The 21,500-nt window shown below is 33.2% G+C and overlaps 3 protein-coding genes, 1 long non-coding RNA gene and 1 pseudogene across 5 annotated transcripts; 2 read left to right on the top strand and 3 right to left on the bottom strand.

Annotated features, from left to right (window-relative positions):
• The first annotated feature begins 24 nt into the window (after nucleotides 1–24).
• Nucleotides 25–835, top strand: LOC147551823 (perakine reductase pseudogene; annotated as a pseudogene). The gene is made up of 3 exons (XR_015237467.1): nucleotides 25–138; nucleotides 249–402; nucleotides 550–835. The product of XR_015237467.1 is annotated as a perakine reductase pseudogene (transcript).
• Nucleotides 836–3,711: 2,876 nt separating this feature from the next.
• LOC147551822 (monooxygenase 2-like) lies at nucleotides 3,712–10,935 on the bottom strand. The gene is made up of 5 exons (XM_086670285.1): nucleotides 10,603–10,935; nucleotides 7,421–7,495; nucleotides 7,126–7,330; nucleotides 4,547–4,775; nucleotides 3,712–4,466 (listed from the first exon to the last, which is right to left on the bottom strand). Exons 1-5 carry the CDS (start codon nucleotides 10,827–10,829, stop codon nucleotides 3,883–3,885), a joined length of 1,320 nt encoding a protein of 439 aa, XP_086526411.1. The 5' UTR covers nucleotides 10,830–10,935; the 3' UTR covers nucleotides 3,712–3,882.
• Nucleotides 10,936–12,199: 1,264 nt separating this feature from the next.
• Nucleotides 12,200–13,814, bottom strand: LOC147551821 (shaggy-related protein kinase kappa-like). The gene is made up of 4 exons (XM_086670436.1): nucleotides 13,116–13,814; nucleotides 12,851–12,943; nucleotides 12,685–12,744; nucleotides 12,200–12,622 (listed from the first exon to the last, which is right to left on the bottom strand). Exons 1-4 carry the CDS (start codon nucleotides 13,140–13,142, stop codon nucleotides 12,296–12,298), a joined length of 507 nt encoding a protein of 168 aa, XP_086526562.1. The 5' UTR covers nucleotides 13,143–13,814; the 3' UTR covers nucleotides 12,200–12,295.
• A 3,613-nt stretch (nucleotides 13,815–17,427) lies between these two features.
• Nucleotides 17,428–18,024, top strand: LOC147551820 (uncharacterized). Its single transcript, XR_015238068.1, has 3 exons — nucleotides 17,428–17,517; nucleotides 17,624–17,834; nucleotides 17,934–18,024. It is a non-coding gene; the product is annotated as an uncharacterized LOC147551820 (long non-coding RNA).
• Nucleotides 18,025–19,570: 1,546 nt separating this feature from the next.
• LOC147551819 (small ribosomal subunit protein mS77 (rPPR2)-like) lies at nucleotides 19,571–21,402 on the bottom strand. The gene is made up of 2 exons (XM_086668598.1): nucleotides 20,721–21,402; nucleotides 19,571–19,755 (listed from the first exon to the last, which is right to left on the bottom strand). The coding sequence occupies exons 1-2, from the start codon at nucleotides 21,400–21,402 to the stop codon at nucleotides 19,571–19,573; spliced, it is 867 nt and encodes a 288-aa protein (XP_086524724.1).
• Nucleotides 21,403–21,500: the final 98 nt, after the last annotated feature.

Here is a 21,500-nt window from a genome sequence, read left to right as displayed (position 1 = left end):
TTTTCTTATTGAAGTTTGGATATTATGCCCCAACTGATCTTAGGGAGCTTGGTAAGGATAGTGGTCTATAGTCCGCTAGGACGGGGATTTTTCGCAGGAAAGGGAGTTGTAGAAAGCTTGCCCAAAGACAGTATCCTGGTACGCAGATTCCAAAAAGAATCAATTTTTAATGCTTTTAAGATTCTTCTTCACCGAATGGTTTCTTGTTTCTTAAAAAGAAAGATTTACCCTAAAATTTTTCTTCATAGACTAATCATCCAAAATTCACCGGAGAGAATTTGGAGAAAAACAAGCTCTTATACGACCGTGTCGCCAACTTAGCTGCCAAATATGGTTGCACTCCGCCTCAACTTGCTCTAGCATGGCTATTACATCAAGGGAGCGATATCGTACCAATTCCAGGTATATTCACCATTCGTAAAGAGAATTTTGTTCTCGCATACAAGAACATAATATCTTACGAAAGAAAAAGTGTTATTTTTCATAGTAAGATATGTTACGATATCGAAAGAAGTGATTTTTCTGTGTTCTTGTGTCATATCTGTTTAGGTACAACAAAGACTAAAAACCTAGATGACAACATTGGTTCCTTGGAAGTAAAACTCTCACCAGAAGAGTTGAAAGAAGTAACTGATGCAGTCCATATTGATGAGGTGAGTGGGGAGAGAAGTTTTGGACTTTTTTCTGCTTACAATTGGGAATCTATTGCTAATACACCTAAGAAGTTGCACTAGTTCTATCTAGATTAAGTTTGGGGATGATGTTTATTTGAGGTTGAAACTACCCTTTCTTTTTTTTCCTTCTTTTCCAATTATCAATCTGAAAGTTTTCAGAAGTAGATTTTCAAAGAAAATTTTCTCAGAGTTGATAATCTAAAAAGTGATGGTGGGAGTAGTATATATACACACTTTTGAAGAGCTTCCAATCCTTGGGTCTTGCCCACATCTTATCCTTTTTGAAAGAGCTTAATTTCTTTTGGCAAGAGAGAGAAATATACTAGTTTCTTGTAAAAATATATTTTTGAAATGAAAGTATATTTTTGAAATGAAAGGGTCTGATTTATTGTTCTATTTGTTTTTTTCTTTTTCTGAGATATTGTTCTATTTGTTTGTCTATCTAATTTTGTCGACGTCTGGTTTCTTTTATGAGGTAATAAATGTACTAAGTTGAGAAGACCATAGTAACCCTTAAAGTGGATCTACTTGTGATTAGGTGTATTAGGTTACTTAACCACTTCCCATTAGGTAATTAGGTTTTACAATTGAGTTTCTCTTTCTTAGGTTGCACAATTGAGATATTCAATTCAAAATTCATCTCCAATGCAACACTAAAAAAAACTCAACATTTACTTTAGATTTACTTTTAGTTCTTATTTTAATATATAAAATGTTGATGTGGACCAATTGAGATACAACAATAAATGTTGAGATACTCAAAAGAAAACTCAACAAATTCGAGAAAAAAAAATTTATTGACTTCAACCTCATCATCAATTTCGATGTGTCCAAAAGAAAAATCAACTTCTGCCTTAGAAGTCAATAAATTTTTTTTTCCTAAAAGTTCAAACTTAAGTTTCATTCGAGGCATTCCAACAAAAAAATTCTATAAACAAAACTATGCAGGTGGATCCAAGATTTATGAATAAGAATATGCTAATGTATTTCCGAATTGGTCAACATGTTGTTGTGAAAAACATTAAATTGTTGCATCATGTTATAGTAAATTAAGGATGCTACTATATGCAACTTCAGTTTTGCTAAGGACAACTATTAGACAAAATTAACTAAATAAAACTAACTAAAATTGTGTCCTAAATTGCTAACAAACACCAACAACAAAAATCAAAGTATAACCGAATCTCTCCTCCATTCTATACACAACTCTAAAAAAATTATTACACAAAATACCTAAACAAAATTAATTGAATTTTGTCTTAAATTGCTAAACCCAACACTAAAAGCAAAAAATCAAATATAATCGAATTTTTTCTCAAACTTCAAATTTCTATTACCATAATTAATTATTCATAAATAAAATTTATTCGAACATTAAACTAAAAAGTTAACCAAATATAACAAATAAAAAAAATATTATATTCCAATCAGAGCATTCCATGCTGTAATTTGAAGTAAAATCCAAAGAAAAAAAAATCAAATATAACCTAATTTTTTCTCAAAAAATCTTTGGTTCAAATTTCTATTACCATAATTAATTATTCATAAATAAAATTGATTCGAACATTAAACTAAAAGTTAACCAAATATGAACAAATAACTAAAAAAATATTATAGATTAGAATTTTGGTTTATCAAGTCCAACGGATATTGTTCAAAAAAAAAATCCAATGAATATATTTTTAACAAAAAAAATCCCATGAGATATTCATAAAATCACTGTGCATATTCTTATGCTTAGTTTAAACCTTAATAATGTATATTTCATAAAATCATACTACATAAAAATAATGTATATTATTTTAACACGTTTAAGTTTTTTTTTTTAAATATTAGGTAACACTAATACAACCAATTTTATTTTTGTTTAATAGTTTAATAAAAGAAAAAATTGTGTCTAGTAAATAATTTTGGAAAGTTAAAACATAGTTGTAATTAGCAATCTAAGATTCAAAAAATTATTTGCTAGATAAAATCAATAAATCGATCTTTAGTGTTGTTTAGCAATTTAATAAAAAATAAATAGTTGTGTCTAGCAAATAGTTTTATGAAGCAATTATGCAGCTTCGTTTAGCATTTGTCTAAATTAATCCTCTCCACCTAAATCTCAGTTTAGATTATCCTTACATTTTTGATCCATTGAGCCACTGACCCTACGATTATGGATCTACAACTCATGCACTCATGATTTAGTATCTATTATATAAAACAGAAGGAAAAAATGATGATTGGGACAAACATCCTTATTTAATAAAGTTTATTGTTCAGAAGTCATTTTCAAAATTTAAGGTATAGACCTTCTTAGAAATAAACTAACTTATTAAAAAAAAAAAATCCTTCTTCGAAATAAAATACCTAATTTGAGAAACAAGAAACAAAAGATATTGCAAGGGTTAAAAAAAAGAAATTGAAATCTCTCTCATAAAATAATTAATTTAAAAAATAATGAAAATATCCACTATATAGCAATAATTAATATTGAAAGTCGTAAAATTTGTTTAATACAACTGTTCGTGCCCTAGGGCACAGGATATACCCTAGTTTTAATTATAGGAGAAATATACAATGATTTACTTTTTGACCCCTTAATTTGTGACCAATTTCATTTTTGGTTCTATATTTTTCGTAAACTCAAAATAAACCCCACTTTTGTTAGGACCGTCAGTTAACTTTAACTGTTAACTGACAACCTGAAATGATGGTTTCTTTTGTATGGTTTGAATTCTCATTTTCTTTTCTAAAAGTTAACAGTTGAAGTTAACTAATAGTTCTAAAAAAAGGGTGAATTTTAAATTTACGAAAAACAGAAGACTGAATAAAGTTGGTCATAAATTAGGAGATCAAAAGAAAACAAGAGTAAAAGACATATTTTAGAAAATATCTTTTGATTTTTCTTGAGAAACAGTAAGGTTCAAACCCCGATATATATGATGAAAGACGTACATATTTCCACCATACTAGAGCGTGCTTCAGATATCTATTGATCATGAATGAGTCTTTCAACGTCCCAGATATTATATTGCTCATTGACATATGATTGATTCTAAGTGAGAGCAACATTTCTTCTTCTTTTTTTCTAAAATATAACAAAATGAGTGATGAATTTTTTTCGTTACACATTCAAAAGACACCTCAATTTATTAGAGTACCAATGAACTTAGCTTTGGTCTGTCCAGCTCCCATATAACACCGTAAAACAAACATAAACTTAATCGTTTTTATTGTGACCATTTTCATCTCCTGAAGACAACGTCAATACAGTAGCTAATGCCCCATAATCATATTGAGCGGATTTAACAATCCGAGGGATAAATGTATAGATTAATGAATCTCGAATAAATTTCGTAAACCATATTCTTCCAGATCCTCCACCTTGTTGGACCCATCCGGAAATATAGGATGCAGTAATCAAAATTGCAGTCCTCCATTTCCTCTCCTTAGCATATAACTTCATTTCTTTTTGTATGTCATCACACATTATCTTTCCACCATTTCTAATGAATGAATTACCGATACGACGACCTAAAATGACTGCATCCTCTAGCGCACAACAACCAGCTTGCCCTAAATCTGGTGTCATTGGATGCATAGCATCACCGGCTACTGTCACTGTTCCTTTTGAGACCTGCCCAAACATAAGGTCCCATGGGTACCTAAACAATAATTGGGCCCATGATAATGTGGACAAATCGAAGTGATTTATTACTTCATGGACGATCGAGGGGAAGTGAGCCAAGTCTTCTAATATAGAATTCTGTATCAACTTTGAATCACCTGATGCCATCTCTTCATCTGAAATTTACACACTCCAATTGATAAATTTACACTTTTAATAAGAAAAGAGAAAAAGGACAGTGATCGAGAGATTTTACGCTTATTAAGGATAGATTGGTAATGGTAGAACCAGTATACTGTTCTATCGTCGAGAGTAATAATACCACAACGACGACCCTGATCTACGAACTGCTGGAATTGTTTCATTCTGTGTCCTTCCGGAAATACAGCTAACCCACGCACTGAACATCGACCTGACTTAACTGGACTTTTCAATCCCAACCACTTTCCGACCACAGAGTGTACCCCGTCGCACCCTATCAGAACCTGTCGGTGTCGCAACAAGATATATACATAAAGATAAATATATTGGCTTAAAGGTCCAAAATGTCTACAGGATTAAAAAACAAGACAATTTAAGAACTCCTAGAGATTTTAATCTATCTATTATAATGAAACAACTCAGTCGGTTAGGGGAGGGATAAGTCTGACCGTCTATTTTTATAGGGAGCTTGATATAGTCACATCCGACGGCTGGTATAAATCAATCTTTATGTAAATAGACTCAAAAGAGAAGGGTAATAGTGTCATTAATTATTATTTTTTAAACACGACGTATAATAGTTAGTTACGTAGTTCGTTTTGTAAGAAGAACTTTGTGGTGTATTTGGTTGCAGGATTCCTACCAAAAATGAAATTTGGTAGGAATCAAGATTTTTTGGTCTGTTTGACCACTAAAAATCTTAGGACTCTTGAATCCTAAGGATTCTTAGGTCCAAAATTTTTATTGGATCAAATTCTTTTTGAGAATTTGTTTAAAAGATTATATTGGACCAAACTATTTCTTTAAAAAGTTTTTTTTCGCGAAAAATGTTTTTCTTTTTTGAAAACCTATTTTTACAAGAAAGCTTTTTTTGAGAATTGTTATTCCAAAATCCTTTTCTCTCCAACCTTACTTTTCGGAAATCATTTTTTCAGAAACCTTTTTTTTTCCTGATTTTTTTCGAAAATTCCTTAGTTAGAATATATGTCATTTCTCGCTTGGCACCTTAAAGTGTGACCGACTTTTCCTGTTGCCCGTAAGTTACCATAATTATTGAGATGTACCTCCTTATGATTTTTTTATGCCTAGACTAAAACGTCAAATTTAAAGTTTTACTATCTTCCCCTAATTTTGTTTTAGTCCTACAATTGATCTCTTTCCACTTTTGATCTTCATTATGTTTCGTCAAATTTAAAGTTTTACTATCTTCCCCTAATTTTGTTTTAGTCCTACAATTGATCTCTTTCCACTTTTGATCTTCATTATGTTTTTCTCCGTCTATCTTTAAAAGGGTTTATCTCAAAAAAATATTTATTTTGAACCGTAATTAAAAAAAACTTGGCCCCCTTTTTTACCAATAGAAGGGCCCCTCTGAATAAATTTCAAATGAATACTTTCCAAAAATCAATTATATTCTGGAATATTTTTCATTAATGGTGGTGGTCGAAGAGGAAGAAGAAGAAAGTTGTGGTGGTGGAAGAAGGAGAGAGAGAGAGAGAGAGATGATGTAGACAACAGAGACAGGGGCGAGCCCACATAGGGGCCCGTGGGGGCGCGTGCCCCCACGACCCTAATGCGGCTCGAATGTGTTAAATTGCACTTGCCGTTATATTATGTATCTATAGTTCCGCTTTTTAAATAGAAATCTTCTCTAGCTTAACCGGTGAACCATGTGGAGTACATTGTGGAGGTCTTGGGATCGACCCACACACACAACACTTTTTTTTCTAGAATTTTCACTACTTACATTTTTTTCCTAGAATGTCTACTATTTACGCCTGGCCTAAAATTGGTTCTTATTAAATGAACTAATTAAATTTTGACCTCCTTAAAGTGACCAACTTAATAAAAACGGTTTCGTAAAGATGATGAATTTTCTAAACAATTCTGTTAATTTTGATTATGTCTGATTTTTCAGTGACTTGTACTTTCGACTTCAAGATTGATTTTTTACACGTTTGTTATAGTAGACATGTTATTAGAAAGAAAAGTTTATCTTCATTTTTTCTTCCATTATGATCACTTCCTCTTCATCATCTCCACCATCGTTTTCTTAATCTTCACCACTATCTCTTCATCCCTTCCTTTGTTTTTTTATTTTAATATTTTTTTGGAATCTAGTTGGGAGAAAGATCCCCAGACTATATTGATGAGAAAATTAGAGATTACTTGTTATACATCAAAAGTACTATGAAATATCTTCATATGAAATTCTTTCACTAACTATAACGAAAAAGTGCCCCCACTCATAAAATTTTCTGGCCTCGCCACTGAACAGAGACAAACCAATTTATTTGCAAGGTGCAACAAGGGTAGATTTGAAGAGGTTGAAATATATTTTGCCATTGGGAACCAAAACAAATTGGCAGACATAATTGGAGGCCAAAACGACTAGTTAGTCAATAAATTGGGGCCAGAACGGAATTAACCCATAAAATTATGAAGTCAATCCACTTATGACCAATTGGGCTTTTTCAATTAGAAAAAACCAATTAGGCCTTAACATAGGCCCAGTCACCCATTGGTTTTTATCACTTTTGGGCTTTATTTGAACTTGGCAACCACCTATATAACATGTGTAGTGACCATCATGTGGTCCACATAAATTTAGTTCTATGCTTGGATTGATTTTACCTTAGTAAGGATGCTTGTTCCATCCTCCAAGCTTAAGATGACATTTGATGAATGTGCGGGTGTAATTTCATCTTTTGTCTGCTGGGCTTCAATGCATATGAGCTTCGAAGAGAAACGGATCGTATCTACTGGCAATTCATTAGCTAAAGCTTCAACCAATGCTCTCCTAAGAATTGTTCGTGGCCCAGTTGTTAGCCATTTACTCCTGCATTATTCACAAACACTTCGTTTATTAAGAAAACAACTTATACACGTACTAGAGTAGCACAACATAAAGTCAAGACTTCAAACTTACCCTTCTTCACTTAGAGATTTTGGAGTTAGGGAAGCTACTGTTGTGACCCCATTTGCAACATTAGTAACATACGACCTTCCAAATATATTTGACAAAAAAAAAAGATAGAATTAAAAGATTTATTGTAACTTAAAAGCAAAAAACATAAACTAATTAATGATAAGGTGCTCCTGATTAGGACTTGTATTCTACACAAATTTCAAAAGTTTCTGATTCAGAAGAGAAGAGAAGAAGAGAATCAGTTTAATGATGAAACTCTTGAATTAGTAGGAAATATTTATTATGTGTTGAATGGGTGACTTTTTTGGGCTATATCTGATGGAGGCACACGATCCAGAGTGGAGACACAAAGGGTCACATCTGATGTTGGGCGTGAGTGGCACGCTCGCGTTCCACTGTGATCCTGATCGCACAACTATTGAATGCTCATTCGCCCACGTTTTTATGGTGCAAACCATGAAAAGCACCGTATAATCTGTGACTACTCTAACAATAAGTGAGTTGTTTATGTTAAGTTTCTGGTCATCCAACTCAAAACCAATTGGCAATGAGTGGAGAGGACCTATACTTTATATTCTTGGTTACTAGTTATTCATTCTCCCATGTGGGACTATTCTCACACGCCCCCTCACGTGCGGCGTTCTTTGAGCCTAACACGTGTGTTTTTTTCTTTACGGGTGACGTGGAGCACGTGTGGTTTTTAAGCCTATCACGTGTGGGCCTAGCTCCGATACCATGTTAATTTTGTAGTCATCCAACTCAAAACCAATTGGCAATGAGTGGAGAGGACCTTGACCTTATATTCTTGGTTACTAGAATCCCATTCTCCCATGTGGGACTATTCTCACACGCCCCCTCACGTGTAGGGTTCTTTGACCCTAACACGTGTATTTCTGGTTTTTTTTTTTATATAATTTTTTTGTAGATAGTACTTTAAGGATTATTTGGCCTCCAATGCATGCAGCCACCATGGTACTGTTATATTCGCTCAGCCCCATCCTCCTCTGTACATTGGTTGAATAGATTTGCAGTGCTAGAAATAATAAGGAAGTGGTAGAAAGAAGGTTTCCATAGGACAAGATTAGCCAATTGGTTTTGAGTTAGATGGCCACAAACTTAACAGTTTAATATAAGAGAAGTTTTTTTTTTATTTGTTTTTGGTAGATGTGGTACTAAACTAAAACTCACTACTTAAGTTAAAGCTATTACTACTTTGTACTACATTTATATCTGATTTGAAACCTCAATAACTCACTTCATCAGAAATGGAATTAGGCGAACTTTAAGTCTAAATTCTAGATCTCGACGAGACGAATCCACAAACTAAAGAGTCTGATTCTAACAACTGCTGCTTAAATTTCTTATAAAAATATTAGCTTTCTTTCCACTTGAAAAAATTCACGTCCAAATATTTCTTCAAACGAACCAAACAGACCATAAGTGATTAATCTAAGTTCAAATTCCCTTTGTTTCAAGAACATATAGAATATTGTGATTTTCTAAATTATATACCGGAAATTTTATGAATCAAGTAAAAACCAAAAATGGAGGGTGAGAAGTAGAATGAATAAGAATAAATGAAAATGAGGTGAGCGCTCCTTTTCCTTAAGACAATATTGCACCCTGTATAGTGTACCAACCGTATGACACTATCTTTCAGGATACAACGACTTTACTTTTCTTATAAGGCAGTAATTGAAATCGGGTGAAGTTTCTTTAAGTTTTATGAACTCTAGACACTTTTTCAATTGCTATATTTTCCTTTACATAGTTGATCTAGTTTTTCTAATTTTGAATTGATATTACTTCGCCTAACAAAATTTTGGAAAACTATTTCTCTTAAAATTAAACATGGTTAGTAAAACATAGAGGTGAGTAGCGGTCGGTTGTCGACCATTTAGGGCCAAGTTGAACCAATGAATAACGGTTTGGCTAAATCATCGGTCGAAGCCGAGCCGATCAAATCGTCAACCGCCTTCTTTTGACCCGGTTCGATTCGACTCGACTGAGTTCGATTGGCTGGTCTGGCCGTACTCACATAACCAAACAAAACATGAGGAAAAAAATGAACTTAAGCAAGAAGAATGAAAACTCAAATTCAATGTCACTCTTTAAACTATTAACGATTTGAATACCTAAAAATCTATTTCTTAGTTTACGACTCGTATTAAGTAATGGAAATACATTTATAGTATTGTATAATGGATATGTAATTTGATATAGATCAATTATATATATACACTAGGTTTCCTCCCCGTCCTACGGACAGGGAAGATCCCTCTTGACTAACGCCTTTGAGGAAGAGAAAAATTAAATTAAATTACAACATAAATTACATTAACTTCCCTTAATTTGTAAATCATATTCCGAAATCAATAGAGGAGAGATAACCGTGTGTTTAAAGAGGAGAGAGAAAACTGTATTTATGGAAGAAATATCACTAACAAAAAAGATTTAATAAAAAAAATTGGGAGGATTTAATTTCAATTTTAGGTGAAATAATTAGACGGTTGAGAGAGAAATTAGGAAGATATGGAAGAGTGGCCACAATTTTCTATTATAAAGTTGGTAGTTTATGTAATCCGTGGGAGAAAAAAATTAGGGAGAGAAATATGTAGATAGTTATTCTAACTAATTTTGACTGATTTACAAAGATACCCTTCTTTTTTTAGTGTATTTACGTAAAAAGATTTTATATAAAAAGATTTTATATTATCCGTGAGATGTGTTCCGAACCAAATCTCGAAAATAAAATGAACGGCCAGACTTATCCCCTGAATAACCGACTGATCTGTTTTAATATAATAGATGTATGTATAGTTTGGTCGGTTTGATTTTGGCGGTTTTTAAAAACTCAAGCCGAAGTCAAACCAAACAATGATAGGTTGATTGTTTTTCAGCTGAGTCCAGCCGAACATTATTCGATTCGGCCTAAAAACCATTCGGTTCAGTTCGATCTAGTCAGTTTGGCGGACCGTTCCAAAAATCTGCATTGGGTTATACAAGAAAAGGTTTGACAAGAGTTAGTGGCACCCATTTATTGAGTAAAGGCTCTAGTCAAACCTTAAGTATCCTACCAACTTATGCTTTAGATATAAGGATATGATTCAAACTAACCAAATAATAGAACAACTAAAGAAGAAAGCAAGAGCTCTTGATGGAAATTAAGAGATGAGATATACTTCTCTAAAGGGGAGTAAATGGAGGCGAGTTTGTGAGAAACACCAAGTGATTCAAGAGCAATCCAAGCATTAGAGGCAAGGGTAAGAGTTGAACCTGTGACTCTGAGCTCATCCGATCTCTCCAACACCAAAGCCTTCACCCCAACCCTCTTCAGAGCTAAGGCTGTAGCTAGGCCTGCTACTCCACCTCCTACTATTACCACTTCTTCAATTTTATCTACTCCCATCTCTCTCTCTCTCTCTCTCTCTCTCTCTCTCTCTCTCTCTCTCTTGTTATTCTCCCTGTTTCTTTACTTCCTCTCTCTTAATTCTCTCTGTTGTCTATGATGCCTTGCCTAAATTAATGTCAAAGCTTGTATTTAATTGTTTATACAAGCTTTCACATTTCTCTACGGAATATTAGTTTGACTATTGAGGCCAATCACATGAGTTGATAAAAAGTTGGAGCTTTCTACAAATTGAGAAATGCTAGATGTACAATGTCGACTCTGGGAAAAAAAAAAAACATTGATATTGAGGTGGATCCTATGCGACATTTGGAAATTTAAAAGCAATTATTGCTGTTCTTTTAGAAAAATCTATGGGGAATAAAAACTTCAATCAACATGATTTGACTTTGGGACATCTTTATTTTGAGTCTAAAAATTGAAGATTTTGTATTTTGGTCCCTAGTTTTCATTCCTCATCTTTATTTTGATTCCAGTTTTTGAACTTTTCATACGTAGAATAACAATAAATCATCTAAACTTTCTAAATGCCGTATAGGATGCACCTCAAAATTTGAGAACTTCATTAGAGAATAAACAACAAATAAAGAAACACACATTTCAAAGTGCAATAAGAAGGGCTTTTTCAGTTAGAATATCTTCACAAGAATATTTTGTTTTTGACTTTGCGAAAGAATGTGAAACAATTACCCATTTTAATGAGTATACTATATTTTTCTTGTCTTCATTAATGTTTATGATCCTTAAAATTGGATTTTTTTTTTTTGCTGCAACTTGTTTTTGTTGAAAGTTAGTCACATTAATGTCAAAGCTTGTACTTGTTTAATCAAGAAAAAAAAAAAAAACCTGCTTTTTTTTTAATATGAAGGGCTATTACAATTTCAGTCCGAAGCAGAGAATTGTCATCTCCGGCATGGATCAAGTGCAAACCAAAAGTAGGACAACACAAACATTATTGGCCCAACTGTTTTGCTACCCTGATTTAGTGAAGGTACTTCTATTTCGAGTTCCAAAGAGATGATTGAAGTGCTAGAGTAATTGATAAGAAGCTCTTGAAATATAATACTTCGGACTTTTCTACTCATTGTCAATTAGTTTTGAGTTGAATCTACAAGCATAACATGCTCGGAGCTAGACCTAAAACACGTATGACACAGGTGAGAAAGAGTAGCCCATATAAATGAAAAGAAATGTTATGATGATCGTTCTCAATTCATTGCAAATTGGTCGAACTAGATGGCAACAAACGCAACACTACATGCCTTCATATTATGCAGAATGCAGTTTCTCAGAGAATTTTGTACTGCACTGAATTAACAACCAATCTCTGAATGAAACCAAACCTGCATGGCTGTTTTTGTAGAACAATATAGAATTATATGATCATATCATAACCGAAAAACACTTACCAACAGAAAAACTCAATTTAGATAATAGCATAACACCCAGGCAAAATAACTTGACATTTACAAATTATGGAAGTACAGAAAAAGTGATTTGAAGACGTAGACTTTACAAACCTGATAGGTATAAAGTTTGACATATATCAAGGGCATTCGCTGATTCATCCTATTGTAGTGCCTCGCAATACGATTGACAGTCTCAGGTACAAACTCAAGTAGGAGATTTAGATATAACTCTCCCTTGTCTGTTGTTGAGAAAAAACAATGCTTAAGGGCAACAATGTTAGGATGATCCAACATTTGCATAATCTGCATCTCCCGATTCTTATACCGCTTGTCTTGGAGAACCTTCTTGATAGCAAAAATTTCTCCAGTCTCTCTACATTTGGCCTATAAAAGCAAAAACTACATCACAATTTTAAATTCATTAGAAAAAAAAAAGTTCAGATTACCTGGAAATCTACACCAAAAGACCCTGTGCCTACCACATGCTCCGCTATGTAACTTATTGTCTGTTGAAGAATCAACAGTTTTTTTTTTTTTGACAATAAAAAGGCCAGCATAAGAAAAAAGTGCACCAGATATAAACTAAATTACTCCTTAGTCCTCAGTCCTAACCTGCCTGGACTGACCATTCCGACCACCAATTGTAGTCGATATTACATGTCCCGCCTCCGCACCTGTGCCATCAATTACATCTAGTTCACTATCCTGCAATGTATGGCAATCCGAATAATCAAAGTCAAGTAAGTTCAAATAAGTGAGATTTCCACATCATCTTGTCAAAAAAAAGAGTTTTTGTTTTCACTTCTCAAGAAAGAAAATTAGGTTTTCCACATCTCTAACATGGTAGTGAAGAATTTGTTCTAATCATTCCCCATACCTCATTATTGTGAGAATAGTCCCACATGAGAGAATGAGTAAATAACAACCAAGAATATAAAGTATAGGTCCTCCCCAGTTGGATGGCCACAAACTTAACATGAGAAACTAGCAACCAAGAATATAAAAGTATAGGTCTTCTCTACTCATAGCCAATTGGTTTGTGTTAGGCTCAAAGCACAAACTTAACAATTATTTCACACATATTCGCAAACTATCACTTATTCTAGAAGACGAGGCAAACAAACTATCACTTATTCTAGAAGACAATTATTTCACACATAAATGGATGAACTTTTGAAGTTGTTAGTTGTTTTGGAACTTTTGAAGTAATTACTTGTTCTGGAGCTTTTGAACTTTTGAAGTCGATTCATAATACCGAGACGGGAAATAAATATTTTGATTCAAATAAAAGTCGTCTTACATCAAAAACCCATTTCAAAGTCGTCTTACATCAAAAACCACTTTCAAAATATGACACGTATTCAAAACAATAAAAAGTTTCATAAACAAGAGCATCTTCAACTTTCTTAATCTAACGGCAAAGAAACATAACTACCTCCTCTATCCGAAATCATAAACGAATATAAAAGAATTGAGGAAAATTAAGCACGACACCGAGTCTTTCTATATCTAACTGTACTATTTCTATCCTCATTTACAATTCTAATAAGTTCCATCGGCAGATTTTAAGGTAGTCGGCGGCTTGATTTAGTTCCCTAATAATATAAATAACTTCAAAATTTTAATAACTTCATGATTTTAATAACTTCGGTGTATGGATTTTAATAACTTCAAGATTTTAATAACTTAGGTGTATGGATATTAATAACTTTAAGATTTTAATAACTTAGGTGCAGGGACGAAACCAGAAATCAGAATCACCGGGGGCCAAATGCAAATAAACGTTTAGAAAAATTCTCTCTTTTATACTTTTTCATACACTACTTAAAATTATTGTTACAAAATATTTACGTTAATTCATCGAGATAGTACGGTGACAAAATAAAATTTGATATTTTACAAGAACGATCACCTCATTATACCAAACACAATGAAATCGTTGAAGTGTATTAAACTAATAGACGATTGAGAACTTAAACCGTTTCAAGTTATTGATCAAGTTATCAGTGTTCAATGGATTGTACACAATCAGTTTTTTCTCAAAACTTAACCGACAAAATTTATCAGTTTAAACGCTCAAATGCTCGAACTTTTATATTAAATTTAACGTTGACCATTATATTAACGTGATATGAGTTTTTGGATATAAATTAAATATTTTATTAATTACAAAATTTCATCAAATATAACACAACTAGAATAGTTGCACTAAAATCCATATCTATTTACATACGACAAAAATAGTCGACATTTACATACAATTTTATCGATATCTATATGCAATACATTAAAGTTTTAAGTATTTTAAATATATATTCAATTAGGAAATTAGTTTATGATAGAATGTTAACTCTTAATCACAATCCAAATATAAATTAGTAATACTACTACCATTAGAGATAATTGGCCTCCCCATATGGGTTTAACTATGTTGAGGTCAAGGGGGGTCATGGCCCTCCTGGTCCCAACATAGTTCTGTCCCTGCTTAGGTGTATGGATATTACTAACTTCAGGGATTTAGTAACTTAGACGTATGTATTTTAATAACTTAGGTGTAGAGATTTTAATAACTTCAGGATTTTAATAAATTAGGTATATAGATTTTAATAACTAAGGTGTATAGATTTTGATCACTTCAGAATTTTAATAACTTAGGTGTATAGATTTTAATAACTTCATGATTTTAATAACTTAGGTGTATTGATTTTAATAACTTAAGTGTATGGATTTTAATAACTTAGGTGTATGGATTTTAATAATTTAAGGATTTTAATAACATAGGTGTATAGATTTTAACAACTTAGGTGTATTGATTTTAATAACTTTAGGATTTTAATAACTTAACTGTATGGATTTTAATAACTTAGGTGTATAGATTTTATTAACTTTAGAATTTTAATAACTTAGGTGTATGGTTTTAACAACTTAGGTGTATTGATTTTAATAACTTAGGTATATGTATTTTAATAACTTCAGGATTTTAATGACTTAGTTGTATAGTTTTTTAATAACTTAGGTGTATAAATTTTATTAACTTCAGAATTTTAATAACTTAGGTGTATGGATTTTAAAAACTTAGGTGTATGAATTTTAATAACTTCAGGATTTTAATAACTTAAGTGTATTGATTTTAATAACTTAAGTATTTTAACAACTTTAGGATTTTAATAACTTAGATGTATATATTTTAATTACTTCAGGATTTTAATAACTTAGGTGTATGGATCTTAACGATTTAGGTATCACTATTTTAACAACTTAGGTTTTATGGATTTAACAACTTAGAATTCTATATCTAACTGTACCATTTCTATCTTCATTTACAATTCTTGCAAACTCTATCTTATGCTCACCTTTAGGCTTAAATCTAGCGAAGTAGTCGGCTTGATTTAGTTCCCTAATAATATGAATAACTTAAAAATTTTAATAACTTTAGGATTTTAATAACTTAGGTGTATAGATTTTAATAACTTTATTTTAATAACTTATATGTATAGATTTTAATAACTTCAGGATTTTAATAACTTAGGTGTATAGATTTTAATCACTTCAGGATTTTAATAACTTAGGTGTATGAATTTTAATCACTTCAGAATTTTAATAACTTAGGTGTGTAGATTTTAATAACTTTAGGATTATATCAACTTAAGTGTATGGATTTTAACAACTTAGTATGTAATAACTTTTGGATTTTAATAATGTGTATGAATTTTAATAACTTTTGGATTTTAATAACTTACATGGATTTTAATAACTTCAGGATTTCAATAACTTTAGGATTTTAATAGCTTAGGTGTATGTATTTTAATAACTTAGGTGTATAGATTTTTAATAACGTTAGGATTTTTTGGCACCTATTGAGTCTGCCAACTTGGGTTGGGAGATTATTCTATTTCTCTCTCTACTACAAAATTTGCATGAACTTTTGATTCACACCTGCTTTTCAAAACTTTTGATTTACACCCCCCACGTGGACGGAAACGTTAAATTCTAGTTAAATGTCACTTGTACGAATCATACATGTGAATCAACACAAAAATGCCCTTATGTATGATTTTGACATCGACCCCCACTTTTATATCGATATTAGAACTATACCCCGTTTTTTTTTAGAACTTTTGATTTACAATCCCACGTGGACGGAAAACTTTTGATTTACATTTTAATTTCCATCTCCAATACCTTCTTCTTTTTTCTTCGATCCATTAATCAACTTCATCAACCACAGACAAACTGTCATCACTAACATGAACCTAGAATTTGCAATCCTGCAATACCTTGTAACTTTTAATTGAACAAAAGTTACTTGATTATCTTTTGACAACACTAAAATTCAAGAAGACGAACCACTCTTAAAAGGAGGGAAGTCAACCTATTTTTCATGTGCACTCATTTGGTCATGCTCTTAACGTGTTTGTCAATGGGAAGCTTGCAGGTATATGTCTGACCCTAGGAAACCTAAGCTTGGGTTAAATAGTTCTTTATATAACTAACAAACATTTCTCTAAAGAGTTAAGAATACTTCGTCACTGGGAAACTTAGCAGGAACAGTTATGATAAGATGTCAAGTAAGTTTTTCTTACTGTATCTATGCAATAATTGGAACTTTTGTAGGTAGTGGAACGGTGGAAATTATATGGTCAGCCTCGACATTCCCATTACACTTGTACCAGGGAAGAATAACATCGACCTTCTGAGTGTAACAGTGGGATTGAAGGTCTGTACTGATCTAATGCCACAAGCTTCCCAAATATATTGCAAGCCCATCAACATTCTGAGGTAATCTCTGAAGTGGGAATCATCTAATTTGATATATTTAATTTCAGAACTATGGAGCATTTTATGACTTAGCGGGCGCTGGTGTTACAATTTTCTGTATACTAGGATGAGACTTTAGCTCGATAACACCTCATTTGTTTGAGTATTTTCGTATGCCTCTTCGAATGATAAAAAAAATGAGTAATGATGACGACGGATTGTTATGCAAAGCGATCTACCAATCCATTTAATCAAATTGCATACTAAAAACTGTAGTAATATTGCCATCTCCTAAGGTTTCAAATTTTGAGCTTAGGAAATCACTCTTCTTTCACATGGCTTTTTTAAGTCCGAAGGATTAAGTAGTCAAAAGAATTTTGTCTCTCATTTTTCCGTATCTTTTGATTTGGATATACAAATTGGACTGAAAGGTGTAGATTTAGATTTGCCTGGTGGAAGTTCTTCAGACTGGGACGCAGATTCTACTTTTGCCCAAAAATTAACCTTTGACATGGTACAAGGTAAATAACTGCTTCATTTTATGGCATACTTTTTATTTGTACTTGGGATAAACTTCAACCAAAAACAGAAATGAGGAGTTACTAATATCGTCACGGTGTTCTCCAGAGTAGCTTCGATGCGCCAGGAGGAAGTGATTCAATTGCGCTCTAGATTTTACAGGGATGGGGAAGGGTGAGGCATGGGTAAACGGCCAGAGCATTGGTCGTTTCTGGCCAACATATAATGCTCCACAGAGTGGTTGCAGTTCTTGCAACTTCAGAGGATCTTATAGTTCAAGCAAATGCCTCACGAACTGCGGAAAGCCATCTCAGACATTGTAAGAATATGGCTTTAAGATCATTTAGCATCTGCGCAATTATGACAATTTTCTCTACGATTTTGGATTCTGAATTATGGCTATTATCGACGATCACAGATATCCTGTCCCACGGTCATGGGTCAAACCAACCGACAACACATTGGTATTATTCAATGAGATAGGCGGCGATCCGACTAAGATATCTTTCTCAAAGGCTTCCAACTTCTACCACTTCTACCAATACAAGAAATTGGAGGAAAGCTTCTATCACATTATTAGATGGTTGATGATGCTTTGTGAAATTTACCTTTGTATCCTCCCTATTGTCTCCTTTTCTCAAAAATTATTAGAACCTGCAAAAAATCATAAACCTCTCTCATATTCAGGATAGACTTTTGACCACCAAAAAAGTCACCATTACCACTTTTTTAAATAACTTCATCAGACCATTAACTCCCATTCAACAACCACTCCCAACTTCATTTGAACTCTGCTACCTCTTCAATATTTAATGGACCACCATTAAACACCTTCCCAATTCCCAAGTAGAGAGAGAGAGAGAGAGGAGATGAGTGGGTACTCAAAGATTAGAGTTCTCAAGACAACCAAATCAAAATCTGTAGATTTTTCAGACCTCATTTCACCTTCTTCCTCCAAACCCACCAATCCTTCTGCAACTCCAAATCTTGAACTTAACTTTCAACCCACAGAAACCAACAACAAACCAAACAAGCTTAACCAAGACTATGAAAATTTTGATGATAAAGGAGAGAGATTTGGTGTTATTTTGAGCAGAAGCTACTCATGGTGTGTTTGGTTGCAGGATTCCTAAGTAGGATTCCTATCAAAAGTGGAATTTGGTAGGAATCATGAATCCTTGGTCTGTTTGGCTACCAAGAATCCTAGGACTCTTGAATTCTAAGGATTCCTAATTCCAAAATTTGTATTGGACCAAAATCCCACCCTACCCCTAGGATTTGTTAGGATTTTGGATTAATGAACCTAAATTTCAAACTTAAAATCAACAAAAAAAGTATTTCCTTCTACAAAATCATTTTTTTTTTCAAAATCATTATTTTTTTCAACAATCATATTTTTTCTAAATACATTTAAAAATACTCAAATAATAATGAATCATAGGTTTCTTAGTTGCCAAACAAACCAAAAAATATTACTTGGATTCATGAATCCGTGGAATCATGAATCCCAAGGACTCATGAATCCGCGGATTCATGATTCCGCCATCCAAACACACCATCAGTTTCTTCTCAAAAATTGAGAACTAATTCATTAGAGAATAAACAACAAATAAAGAAACCCATGTTTCAAAGTGTAATGAGAAGGGCTTTTTTCTGTTAGAAAATCTTCAGAAGAATATTGCAGAATCCATGACCAGTCAGCTGGTTCAATTTCTTCACCTACTAAAGATGATGATAATAGTAATGATGTTAATTGTCATATATACTCATGTTCACACAGGATCAGAGACAAGAAGAAGAAGAGTAGAAACAAGTTCCTAGAAGTATGTAAGGCTTTCCTAGGCTTTAGTTATTTTATTATTATTATTACTATCAGGCCGAGACACCCGAGATTCTTGACCAAACCCTAACTCAGTGTCTCGACCTAATCTCGTCTCGAGAGACAGCTACGACCAAGACGAGACCCGAGATTTTGGGCCCTTGACACAAGCTACATAGCTTTCAAAGGAGGAGTATCTCCTTTCTCATTCACCTTCCTCAAAAGTTCTTCATCAACTACACAGAAGCCTTTGTCAGAACCCCAACATTCTCAAGTTCTAAAAATAGAGTCAAGGCCTTGTCTAAAAGATTCTTGTTCCCATAAGCTGCAACCATGCTTGAAGTGCACCTATCATCTGGTAAATAACCCAATCTTATGATCATTTCGATGGTCTTTTTTACTTCTTCTCGATCACCACCAACTACTCTTCTATAACTTCATCTTATCATATCATCGATGTTGCGTCTTGCTTGTTCTGGATCACCAGCTTGTCCATGGGCCTCACCAAGTAATGTGCAAGACTCCAAATCGGCTTGCATATGTGCAAACCGCATCTTGGTATGAATCCTTTGGGTTGCATTTACTAAAGTCATGATCATCGATTTGTTGGTTCTAATATGATGGAGACCATCAAGACGGGCCTCACGACCGAACTAGTTAGAGGGCCTCATGGCCGAGTCCGTTAGGGTTAGAGTTTAGGAGTTTCCATGTTTTAGTATTTCCTACTAAGTCTAGGTTTAGAAGTTTCTATGTTTGAGTATCTTTGATATTTAGGAATCCTAATTTGAGTCTATCTAGAAGTTTCTAAGTTCCTATAAAAGGAAGTCAGGTCTGTCCTTGTTATTCAGATCAGAGAATATTATCAACCAAGTTTATTATTAATCAAGTTTATTGTTTATCGTTATTTTATCAGTTTTATTGCGTTAGTTTAGTTTATTAATAATGGTGGAGTCCATTACTTTTACGCTTCCGCAACAATCTACATCATAATATCAGGTGGAAAATCTCGACACATGATGTCAAATGAGTGTGCATGAGCTTCAAGTAGTCACAACTATTTGCTTGGAAAGAATCAAGGTCCAAGACATGCTCAGCCATCTGCACCACAAGGCAGAAGTAGATAAACGTTCTATTTTATATAATAAATCTACGGAAGTATTTTAAGTTGATTTTGAATAAGTTTTACACGCATGAAATATCGATAAGGAGGATTTTAAGTTAGCAGTTAAGTATTTTCGCATGTTACAACAATATATAACGTATCAATGAAAAACTACAGGTTAAAAATCAGGAAAAAAAAGTGGGATAAGCAGCAACTGACCTTGAAATATAAACCCAAATTTCGTTCTTTGGTCTTATCAAACAAAGTGAGCCAATCAATCCTACTGGGTTGAAGAATCTCAGTCCATTCAGTCAGAAGTGAAGATAGTAGATCCTCCTCCTCCTCAGTCTTCAATGACAAGATTTTTTCATGAACCAGTTTGCATTTTCCAGTGATATCCTTGGGTTCTCCAGGGGTAATGCGCTTGTCCGCTTCATGAATACGATCAACAATTTCAGCAAACCTTGGATCTGATAAATCAAGACCATAAATATCATACGTAATCTTCTGCACTGGAAACGGAACAACCTCCTCCTTTTTTAATTCTTCTTGGGCTTCAAATTTTACTTCACGTGCTACTCCAAATTCTTCTTCTTCTTCTTCTTCTTGGGATTCTTCTCGAAATTGACCTATTGTCCAGTTGAATATTATTTCTCTCAACAAACCTCTTCTTATACCAACATAATTAGGAGGAGTATCTTTAAAAGATCTCCTTTTGTCTATCATATCTCCAAATACTGAATTACTTACTTCCCGAACTGTTTTCCAAAAACCTTGATTAAAATTTTGAGATGGGTTGTTGTTATCAAAAGGTGAATCAAGCATTTCTGCAAGTCCACCTTTTTCCAACTCTGATATTATAATCAAAAGCATTGCATTAATGGTTTCTTTATCACAATCTTCTGGGTATGCATCAAAAAGCTCACCTTTCATGATCCAAGCGAATTTAGTTAAGAAGTCAGTCATGGGACCACAATCTTCTTTACATTCTACATAATCGACTGGTTCAGCACGAAAAAACCCAATAAAGTCTGAGATAGAGTAAGGAGGCAACAGCCGATTTG

This window comes from Eschscholzia californica, unplaced genomic scaffold (assembly GCF_041429995.1).
Source record: "Eschscholzia californica isolate CP2 unplaced genomic scaffold, dmEscCali1.0.p SCAF_3, whole genome shotgun sequence".
In the NCBI taxonomy this organism is placed as follows: Eukaryota; Viridiplantae; Streptophyta; class Magnoliopsida; order Ranunculales; family Papaveraceae; genus Eschscholzia; species Eschscholzia californica.
Note: the sequence above shows the minus strand (reverse complement) of the source record. Positions and strands in the feature narration are given on the sequence as shown.